Source organism: Protopterus annectens, chromosome 1.part0 (genome assembly GCF_019279795.1).
Source record: "Protopterus annectens isolate FY-2018-M chromosome 1.part0, PAN1.0, whole genome shotgun sequence".
NCBI lineage: Eukaryota > Metazoa > Chordata > Ceratodontiformes > Protopteridae > Protopterus > Protopterus annectens.
The window spans coordinates 778,350,180-778,362,599 of NC_056725.1; the positions used below are offsets into that span (position 1 = coordinate 778,350,180).

Sequence of the window (12,420 nt, forward strand, 5' to 3'; positions counted from 1 at the left end):
CCTGAATTATGTGTATCGCAGGCTATAAGTCTCCCCATTTTAAGAGTTGGGAGTTAAGGCAGGTAAAAGTTCTGTGCCACCTACAGGGCGGCAGCCTGGTCTGTCTCAGGATGAGGTGTGTTTGATATTAGTACCTACAGGGCGGCAGCCTGGTCTGTCTCAGGATGAGGTGTGTTTGATATTAGTACCTACAGGGCGGCAGCCTGGTCTGTCTCAGGATGAGGTGTGTTTGATATTAGTACCTACAGGGCGGCAGCCTGGTCTGTCTCAGGATGAGGTGTGTTTGATATTAGTACCTACAGGGCGGCAGCCTGGTCTGTCTCAGGATGAGGTGTGTTTGATATTAGTAGTGGCCTGATGCCAAAAAAAGGTGGCTCTGAAAGTTTTTATGGTATGCATGTGTATGGATACAAATATGTATGTACTGACACTCTGCATCGTGTTATGTATTTCTCTAACTCCTAAATATTAATAAACTATATAATTAACAAAATAATGAAACATATAAATAATAAATCCATTACCAGAGAACATATTGACTTTATTTTTTTCATATATATTTATGAAGGATACATTTTTTACTTGTATTATCTTAGCTGAATAACATAAAAATAAGCAAGCTGTAATTACAGTGATTTATCCTACAATATTTTATCTTGAAACTTTTACAGCATGCTTAACAAATGATATACTTCCTCAGTTGTAGTGAGACACCAGAAAAATCTCTCCAGTAGAAGTTTGCATCAAAGAAGTGCTTAAATGTGGCATTACACAATTACAGAGAGAACAGCATAATATCTAGAGGGTTAGTTTCTAAACTAGAATATATGACGATGAATAACAGATGCATATAGATCAGGTTGCCAGTTGACATCAAAATGGAGTAAGATACATGTTGCCTCCACTACAGCCCACACTTAATTCATCCAATTTGAATTTAGCATATTATTTGTTAGGTAAAAAGAATAAACTTGAGTTAAAAATAAACATACGACCAAATGTTTAAATTATTTTGGCATTCTTCATTACAAAATTAGTTTGTGCTTACTATAGAAGCAGTGTGACAGAAACAACATTACATAGACTGGAAGGGACTGGTGGGGGACATACAGGCCTTATTCAGGTAACCGGTCAGCAATCCAACCACCTGTACAAATCAAGGGAGCATTCATCACCTTAAGAAATGGGAGTATGAGCTGTACAGAAATGATGCACTATATTACACATCATCAGAATAATAAAACTGTGTTTTTATCCGACTGTACTGCAAATAGTACCCAAATGACCTTAAGTCATTTTAATATTACTACATCTTTAAGCCCATGTCTGAGTGTTTCTTGCATGAGTAAATCTGAAAACAGTTGGTAAATGGATAATAATTCTACATTTGGAATACTGTTTTTCTGGATACATGTCTGATATAGGCCAGCTAAAGCATAGCTTCAGAGGTTCATAGCTAAGTAGCTGCCCTTGTGGGACATTTAAAGCCTAGATAATTTCCCTATTTGTGCTCAAATTAGTCTTTTCCATTTGTTTATAGATTGGACTTAACTCATCCCATCCTCACTAATTATTTATTACCTGTCATGAGAATAACCGGGATCAAGCACAGATATGCTCTAAATGCTCTAAATGCCAATCTTCTGCGTCTATACAAAGCTAGGACTGGGCTTCGCCCATATGATTGTTTCATATCTTCTTAATGGAGGCTCAAGTTCTCTTACCAAAATGCTGTGGAATTATTTTGGATCATACCTGATATGCCTGATCACAGGAAGGCACAATTCCAGCTTTGGAAAACAAACTGAAATAAAGGAAAGGAAAAACATTAGTTCAGAAACTAGGCAAAAACATACTTCTGAACTGGTTATTAAGGCAGTGTTATATGGTATATCAACAATGACAACAGATTACAGGAGTTCCCTTAGTCTGAGACTCTTCATTTTTCCATAATAGGATCTTTACCAAAATCATATTATTTTTATTTTGTTATTTTACATTTGTTGACCGGGCTAGTCTAACTGGATATATGTCCATTTTCAGTAGAGGCCCGGGGAGAAAATCTCCAAGCATTAGCAGTGACAAAGATTACAATATACAGTAATAGTCAAAATAAATTACAGGACATCATAAACTTATGTCCACCTCAATGTAACAGAGTCCTTAGTAGGTTAGCACTAAGATCAAATACTGAGAGCAATAATTTGAGAGAGAGCAATCAAAAAAGAAAAAAATATTGAATTGTAAAAATGTCTTATATTTATTTATTTATTTTTTACAGGTATGTGACATAGAACAGTGGAGTATAGAAGTGTAAGGAGAGAAAAAAAGGGGAAAGAGATAACAGTCAGGGTATATCAGTGTGGGTTAGAGCAGGGACAAAGCCAGTGATTTTTAAGATATTCTTTAAGATGCTTTTTAAAGAGATGAGTGGAAGCAAGAGATGAAAGTTCACTAGGAAGCTGGTTCCAGCTTTTTCCTACTGTATTGGCGAATAGTGAGTCCCCAGGTTTGTTGTTAGATTTAATTGTGGAGACTAGAATTTTGTTAGCTGAGTGTAGAGTTGCAAGATTTTTGTAGGGGGTAATCAGATTAGTAAGGATTGGGGTATTATTAGGGTGATATTATTCATGCATTTATTTTTTCACCAAATTAAGAAATTTGCATAATGGTGCTTTACAGCAGATTAAGATTTAAAATCCATTTCCATTTCTCTTTGCTGGAATGAGACATTACACGTTCACTTTTATACTGGTATGTCTTATGAAAGGAATTTGAGCACATTGCTTATATTCTTACAACCATATATACGAGAATGCTAGTAAAGATTTCTTATAGTCCAGTATAGCTCAATTAGCTGCTATGGCCCTACTCATATTAGGGTTTGTCTACACTCTGTTGAAGAAATGCATTTAGCATGCATTTCAGCAGAACCGTAGCACAGTATAGCTATTTCTCCTAAACAAATGTTCCTACAGTGATGACCTTCCTTACATTTTATTTCTGTTATAAAATCATAGGGTGGTACAGAGGTGCAGGAGTTAGTTTTGTCTCACAGTACTTAATTCTCCAAATTAGTTCCTGGCTAGAGGAGAGGCCCATATGTGCAGAATTTGCATACCCTCCTTGAGTCCGCATGAGTTTTTGCTAGGCACTCCAGTTTCTATCCACATAGAAAGATGTGCTGCAGGTGAACTGTTGATCCCCCAAATTGCTTGTAGATGTGCATGATGGGAGTTTGTATGATTATCCTGTAATAGGGTGGTATCCTATTCAGAATTAATTTGTTTACCTTGCATCCTTTGAGTATGTGGCTGTTCTGTGACCATGAACTGGGTAAAACAAGCATCAAAGACTGAAAACAAATACATTGCTATAATTCTCACAACTATGATGAGAAAAATCATATACTTTGGAGATTATATTCCATGCTCTTATTTTCAAAAGCTGCCTCTTTTCTTCCCTTCTTAAATCAACTTTCATTCATTTTACATTATTCTCTAATGGGATCATCTATATCCTCTTCTGCTGCCAAAATTTATGTTTAGTGCACCCCTTTTTCTAATTACACAGAGTTTCAGCCATGTTGCCTTGGCCCTGATTTCCTTAGTACGGTTCTTTCAGACTGCAGTCGCAGAGTTTATGTCTGAAGTTCATGACCATCCTTAATTAACTACTTTAGGGCCTCTCCATAGACTTGATATCCCGTTTAATGATCAAAATCTTGTTGATGACTTGCAGAGTGGCAAAATCACTTCCTTCCTTTCCCTATTGTTCCTTGAGTAGCAACCGCATCATTTTACTGTCCTCAGATGGCATTTGTCTACAGTGTACTGAATGATCTGCACTCTTTGTGGCCATTATTGTACAATCATCACAACAGCATATAATAATTTTGCTTTCAAATGACTGCTGCATTTTAGTTTTCTGGCTCTATGGTCACCAAAATGTTTTTTTGTCATCTAACGTCATAAATATCGACAAGTTCAAACCAAACCAGAGCAAACCAAACCAGAAATTACAAAAACATGAAATCTATGCACATATATTTGACGTATATCCCTCTGTTAGTTCTTACCAAAATAGCAACATATATCGGCAAAGGCTGCCTGCCAAACATTAACCCATATGTTGTTTACTGGCTCTGTGGTAGAACCAATGCTGTTAATATTGAGGGTATTTGTTCTAGACAGAGAAAGGTCACTAGTGGTGTCTTACAGAGCTTTATCCTGGGCCTCTTCCTCTTTGGCATCTGTTTCTCTGATGTGAAAACTGATGTCAAAGGAACTGTGCTACCCAAGACAGCCAATGATCAGAAAGCAGTGGTGCTTACCAGTTCCCATTTTGATATTGAAATTCTCCAACAAGGGATGGACCATACAGGCATATGGTGTATGAATCATGGCCTAAGTCTCAAGGCCAAAAGTTGTAATATATTTCCCCTTTGTAAATCTAACATTATCACCACATATTATAAAGACAATGTTTCATTACCTCAGATCCAGTAATCAAGGACTTGGGTACCTACATTGATAATGAGCTCTCCTTGGACTACAGTGTAAATATTGTGCAACCTATACTTCTGTGTATCTCCACAAGGTCCCAAGACATTATACTTCCACTTACATATCCCCTAAGAAGCCCATCACTGAATATAATACCCTGTTCATCATATACCTCTTGAAGTACCTAAACCAACATTAAAGGCATCAAAGTTTCCTTACCAAAATGATTTCAGATCTTAGTACTTTTAGATAATCTGAGAGACTAAAAGCCATATCCCTCTATGCATTCTTTTATAGAATCCTAAGGGGTGATCTCTGCTTAGCCTTCCATGTTATGAATGCCTCTGAAATATTTGAACTGCTTCAAATGAATAGAACCCGTGACAAAACAAATACCCACTCTGGAGTCTTAAACCAGTGCTACTACATAAACAATATCACTTGGCATGACAAGTACCTAACCAAACATATCCTTCATCTCTGCAAGCAGTTCACATTACATATAAATTGGAATACCCTTAAGATCTATCTGGATGATTGGATGGGTGATTGTGAATTTTCACCTGTGATATGTGGGGATAATCTATTAAATGATGGATGCTATTAATGTACTACCAATATTGGGTGACATGGTTTGCTTCTCAGTCATCTTCATGGCTATATGACAAGTATAAGCACCTATGTAACCATGTGTCATACCTTGAATTTCTCTGACAAATAGCCCTCTAAATTTCTTTATTTCTGCCCTCCTTAAACAGAAAGAAAGGCATATCACCATACAATCTGTTCTATATAAAGAATGGTTTATTGCAGTCTTTCTGGAGAAAAAACGCAACATTCCACCAAATTGACTTGCCAACTCTTTCACCTTCATTTTCCAGTAAAAATGTGACCACCTCCCCAGCCAAAGTTCTAAACAAGTGCAATAGAATGTGAAGGGTATGCATTATAAATCCTAAGAAAGAGGGGTATGTTAAAATTGTTTGTATGCCTAGGATTTGTTGTATAATTTGACTTTTGTCTTTGTTATGGTTATATAATTTTTTCCCATACTGTTTTTATGTACTTTTTGCCCCCATGCCTGCCTACCATCAAGCCTTCCGCCATTGCAATCAAGCCATTCTGTCCCTGTACTAGAGATGTACCTAGTAGAGTGAAGTACATTGCAAGCTGTCCAAAACAGTCTGCCATCCAGACAGTCATGAGAGTGCTTTTGCCTCTGATCACACTTGGTTGCTTCATTCTTTCCCTGTGGCATTGTGTACCCTTGTTACCTTGTTAACATAGGTCCAGCTTACCCCCAAACCAGGGTTCTGTGGTGACCAATCCTACATGTCCCTGTTGGAAAACTATGTGATGCACATCCCCTCATAAGCTTCACGTAATCCAGGATGTGAACATTGGGGGCATTTCTATATGGCCCAAGCATAATCCCTGTTGATGAGTGCACCGACATCACCTCAGGGACTACCAAGGCCCCTCTATTTTTGCATGTGCACTCTCTCACATGTGAACACCAGGACTATCATAATTGGCTTGAGTAGCCAGAGTGTAAATTATTCCTCATACCAGCACCAGCTTTCTGTACTTTGGGCCTCCACTGTTGTACAAGAGCAGCAGAAAAGCTGATTGGGTAACACCACATCTTCTTCCAGCATGAATGAGCTGAAACTGCTAATTTCCCATTCTCCCCTTCCCAACTCTTCAAGCTTTTCACAGAACTGGAGTTATATGGGTCATAGTCAGGGCTTTATCCCTCTGCACCTTAGAGCCAGGGTTGTTTTTCTCCAATTGTCTGCAGTATCGCTTCATATTACTTTTAGTGGATAGGTCTAATTCCATATGGGTTATAAGAAATTTTACTGCAATATGACCTATTAATTTGATTCATGGTGCAATAATTAACTGAGCTTATGATTTAGACATAGGTTCTGATTACATTTTGTGAGTAGCTTAGTTCATAATGGAAATAATAAATCAGAAAAGGATAGCCTCTTCTCTGATGAAAGATGTTTAGCCATGAAAGATACCGGGGAGTAAGGGTGATGAGAAACAAAGCAACACCATACATTGCCTGAAACAGCACAGTGAGTGGCAATGTGTAGGTAGGGGGGATTTCAACACAAATGCAGTGCAACTGTGCTACAGAATAAATATGCAGTATGGACTGTATGCTAATGACAGGATAATGATGTACAAATGAGTATCAGCATGCTAGTGAGAGGGACTATATATGCAAATTATGACTTTTTTTGAGAGAATGATAACTCTAATTTAACAGTGTTACTGTCTATTCTGCACAAATGTGAAGATGTACTAAGGGAAGAAAAATGATTGATCATATCGTATAGAAGGCCACAGTTTTGTTTTAGAGTAGGAATCCATAGAATCTTTCACAAAAATACTCTATATTTGGCTCCATTCTGACACTACACAGATTACAAATTCAACAGAAATAATGTGGGTATCTGTAAATCTTTCTCATGAGTTGCTTAGGAGTAATCTAGACCCTCTTCTGCAGATATGACTTTGGATTACTTGAGAATATGAACATATGAAGAAGCCAGTGAAATAAGACTTGTGATCTTTTGAGTACATATGAGGGGTGCAGCTAACCCCTGTGTCACTTGTCTCATGCATTCAAGAGACGATGAAGTGGTGTAAAGGTTCAAGATATTTATTTTACATAAACATTGTCAGGAACTGTAATCAGAACATGTATTTAAGCTAATTGATTCACTCAATACTTCAAACACACACGCATATACATCTCCATTCATGACTGCACTCACTCTGCCTCACTATATAAAATGGCACTGTTCTTGCACATTCTCAGTAACTTATATGTATATCTATCTAGCTACAGTGGCTGAATAGGTACAATACACTCAGTGATCTACATCCTCCCTCTTTGATTTGTTCAACATGCTATAGGAGAAGAAGACAATCTATAAGCTAGATAGCATTTCAGTATTAATAACAAATCAGAACTCAATAGCTTAATTTTGTATTGCACCTGTACCTGTTAAATATTGTGATTTTTATATATAAACTTTACTGTGTTTTCAAGGAGCTTTTCTCCCCAGGCCTCTACTGAAAATGGACATATATCCAGCTGGACTGGCCCGGTCAACAAATGTAAAATAAATAAAAATAAAAAATAAAAGTCCAAGCCGCTGTATATTTTGGACTGGGTCTGGAAATTCTACCCAATCTGGTTACATAAAAGCTTTGATTGGGCTTAGTGACAGGGGTAGTCTCTGGAGAATTTGTCTCAATAGGAACTTCAGGGATAACATCAGGATTATTTGAGGAAAGTACACTCTCCTCTGAAACTGGAACAAGTGTAAGGTCACTCTGAGAAATAGAGTCTTTGGCACAGGCAATCTGCTGCATCACTGGTTCAGAAACTGAAAGTATATGTCTTCAGTTCCTTCTGAAATCCATTCCTTCCAATTGTACAATATAAGATCTCAGTTTCTCACAATTATTTTTGATAATACCCACTCAGTCATATCCTTTAGATGTCTGTACCCTTACGATCTCTCCTTGTCATAATGGTCTAAGAGATTTCCTAGATTTATCGAAGTACAACTTTTGTGACTGACATTTTTTAAAGGTTGAGTTTGGACTAATTTGTTGTTTGCATTTGGAATCAATAGTTGTTTACTGGTTGCTAAGGTTGTTCTTGGCTGCCTAGACATTATTCTCTGAACCAAGCAAGTTATCTTGGGGAATGTTTCTGAGATTGAGTAGGTTAAGAAAAACATTGGTACCATCTCTCTTAGAATTCTCTAACAAACATTTCACACTTTGGACTGCACGGTCAGATAATCCATTGCATTGTGTGGATACTCAGGACTACTAATAACATGGACAAAGTCCCAGGATTCAGCAAATTTCTTGAACTGCTGACTTGTAAACTGTGTACCATAATCAGATACAACTCTGTGTGGACTACCATGCACAGAAAAATGTCTCTTCAATTTTGTAATGACAGTGCTGAATATTAGCTTAGGAAGAAAGTAAATTTCAAACCAATTCAAGTAAGAGTCTACTAACAATAAATAATGTTAACCTTTCCATTCGAAAATATAGGTAGCAACCATCGACCATGGTAGTTCAAAAATCTGGTTTAGCTGAAGTGGCTGTTTTTGTTGATGTAATTTAGTACTATTACAAATAGAACATGCTAGAGTTTCCTTCTCTATATCTTTTGACATGGAAGGCCAAAATACTATGCCTCTTGCCCTTCTTTTGGTAGAATCAGTACCCGGCTGTCCACGATGTAAAATCTGGATATATTCCTGTTGTAACATTGAAGGAATAACTACTTTATGACCTTTCATGATGATTCCATATTCCATCATGAGCTCATCTTGGTAAGGAAAATAGTTCTGTATGTCAAATGGTAGACTGGTTTGTTGCGCTGGCCATCCATGTTTGGTAACGTGTTAGCTTCTGAAAATATTTACATTTTGTATAGACGATATTGAAATTGTACTTCTGCAATTTTAACATCATGTGTTGCAAGTAAGCTGGGGCTGAATGTATAGGCTTTTTTAGAATTGTCACTAGAGGATGGTGATCAGTTTCTATATGAACAGGTTTGCCATAAATATAATCATTGAACTTTGAACATGCGAACACTATTGCCAAAAGCTCCTTTTCAATTTATGCATACTGCATCTCAGTTTGAGTTAAAGTTCTATATGCATAGACTGCTGGTACACCTTCTTGAAGACATGCTGCACTAAGGCCATACTTTGAAGTATCATATGAAAGAGTTATTGGTTTGTGAACATCATAATATCTCAATGTGGGTGGACTGGCAATTTTCTGTTTCAGAACATCAAATGCTCTTTGGTGTTGTTCCGACCATGACCAGTTTACCTTTTTGCATGTCAACTCGTGTAATGGTGCTGAAAGCTCACTCAGGTCTGGGATGATCTTTCCTAACTAGTTGACCATACCAAGAAAATATTGCAAAGATGTGAAATTTTATGGAAATGGTATCTCAAGAACTGCAGCTTACTTAGACGGATTTGGTTGTAAGCTAGAACTGTTAAACAAATGACCCACAATAGTAATTTCTCTAAGCTTGAATTTATATTTCTGAGGATTCAGTTTAAGAGTGACTTCATGTGCACTGTCTAGAACTTTCTTGAGGTTTCTATTATGTTCGGCTTCACCATTGCCCCCTACAATAATGTCATCTGCTATGATAGCACACGGAGAACCTGAATAAATTTGTTCCATCACACGCTGAAATACTTCACTGGCAGAATTTATCCCAAATGGCATTCTCAAAAAATCTGTACCTTCCAAATGGTATACGGAAAGTAGTTAAGAATGAAGATTTGTGATCCAGCGAAATTTGCCAAAATTAAATTTTTGCATCTAAGAGTGAAAAAATAGTGGCATTTAGTATAAGAGATGCTACTTCAACTGAGCATATCAGATGATGAGGACGTTTAAGCATGTTGTTAAAGTCTCTGGGATCAATACATATTTGAATATCATCTGAGCTTTTCTTTTGAGCTACAACCATGGAGGATGCCCACTCATTTGGTTATTTTACTGGAGTTATCACACCTACATTCACCATTTTGTCTAGTGCTGTTTTTATTTTACTCTGCATTGCTACAGGAACCTTCCTTGCTGGTCTGACAACTGGGCTTACCTCATGGTTTAACTTCATGGAACATGTGACTGGAAGCTTGCCAAGCTCATCTTTGAAAATATCAGCATATTCACTAAAAACTTTTCTGTGTAAAACTATTGTGGTTATTCATACTTACATGGTGGACCTCCTTATTAAATGAAATCAGTCCCATTCTCAAACTATCTTTGAGGCCTAACAGTAACTGCACGTCACAAAAACACCAAATCTTCCAACAAAGCAAAAAACAATGAAATAAAAATAAAAAAGTCCCAACACAAATGTGGTTTCACTGATTTAATAGCACAAAACTCAAATGACTCAATGACTGAGCGCTTTCACCATAAGAATGGCTTCATCACAGTGACTGCACGTGTCTTCTGACTATGTAAAACTGTAAGTCATAGCTGTTCCCAGCAGAATGGCATGTGAGAACTACTGTGGCATCAGTTTGAATCTCATCACCACCATAAGCAACTAGCTTAGTACACTTTGCTGAATCAAGTTTCTCACCAGCTTTCACCTTGGCAAACATTTGTGCTGATATAACATTGTACTTGGACCCAGTATCTACTTTAAGCTCTACATCTTTTCCATTACTCCAAACAGTACAAAATATTTTGGCCTTTGCTGCCAACTGATAGTACTGTATTAACATTTTTATCAGTCACAGAGACACCATCAACATAGAAAGTTTGCTCACGGCTTTTTAACTAATCCACTTGCTTCTTTGTATGCTCTTTTAATAAAAGATTGCGGTACCTTAGACTTACAAAGCCTTTTGAAACAATTCTACTTTTTACATTTGTGACATTGGTGATCAAAGCACTTTTCTCATTTAGGTTCATGGTTGCCTCCACAATTACGACAGTTAACAATGAGGTTGTTTGGGGTAGCAGCCAATCTCTTTGTGGTATATGGTTAGGGTTAGGTGGTGGCACAATCTTTGGTTTGTATTGCTTTTTTTATCTTAGCTTTCTGTTGTACAATATTAACATTTGCACTGGTAGACACTGTATGCATGCTTTTCTCATTCATAAACATATTTGTGGGCTTCTCTGTAAGCTCATATATTTGACAAAGTCTGTATGGCTTTGCTCAATGTTAAATCACTATCTTGAAGCAAAATCTTTCTCACTGCATCATTAACACTACACACAAGTATGTCCTTTATCAACTATCTTGCAAGTCACCAAATCTGTATGTTTTTGCTTTATTTCTCAAGTCAGTAATGTAAGCTGCTATAGTTTCACCAGGCTTTTGATTTCTTGTGTAAAACATTCTTTTCCATTGTAATATTCATTTGAGGGTTACACATTTCTCTAAATTTACATTTTAAGCACTCAGGGTCTTCCTGCATTTCAGCCTGTATCACAATATGGTGGTTCTCCCCCTCTCCTGCATACACAGCAGGTGCATACACAAACAAGTGTTCCCTCTCATTGGCTTCTGAGCCATCTAAATTAAGAAGTATGAATGTCTGTGTATGTGCATCTTTATCAGAAAAAGCAGCTTGTATGAAAATATCATATTCTTGTTCAAACACTTGCCAGTTCTCAGCAATATTATTATCAAACACCAGTAGTTCAGGTCTGCGAAATTCCTCTGCCATCACAACAAAATATGTTTAAACATAAGTATAGACCAGGTACTTGTAATTATACTCAAATGCACAACAATCTTTTTGAAAAGGCTTCACTATGACACTGCAAACACTGTGAACATTCCAGAAACTTCGGAGAGTTTGAATAGCTTTAATTAATGTGAAAAAATAGTACATTGTGAAGAAATGTGGTCATTTTAACCATTTCATACTTCTTAAACATTTTGGAAATTGTTTTGAAGACTTTTGTATTTATTTTGAATACTTTTGTCTGTATGTCGCAATTTCGGACATTTAGTTTATCTCGGTAATTATTTTGAATGTTTTGAATGCTTTGACACACATTCGTTGACTGAAAAATCATTTAAACAAATTTAAGTACCTCTGAATAACCGCTGACCTGTTTGCGAGTTCACTCCAGTATATTCTTCCACTTCTAACCGTGTGCTTTATGGCTTGTGTATTGCTTCAACTTCAGATTCCATTCTGGTACCATGTTGCTTGTGAATCCAGAACAGATGCACGGAAGACGCTGCACGGCTAGTAATCCAAATAGCAAACAAACAAACAAAGCCAGCAGCTGTTGGTAACTATATTTATTCACCAATGAAGGAATAATCCCTCATGACTTAAATAGCATATAACTCATA

The 12,420-nt window shown here is 37.0% G+C and overlaps 1 protein-coding gene across 1 annotated transcript in view; it reads right to left on the reverse strand.

The window, feature by feature from the left end:
- Window positions 1-12,420, reverse strand: part of LOC122794492 (ribonuclease Oy-like) — a 348,959-nt gene that overhangs the window by 78,914 nt on the left and 257,625 nt on the right. The window contains exon 8 of the mRNA XM_044062940.1: window positions 1,756-1,804. Within this exon, the coding sequence (XP_043918875.1) occupies window positions 1,756-1,804 (49 nt within the window). The remainder of the gene's footprint in view (window positions 1-1,755; window positions 1,805-12,420) is intronic.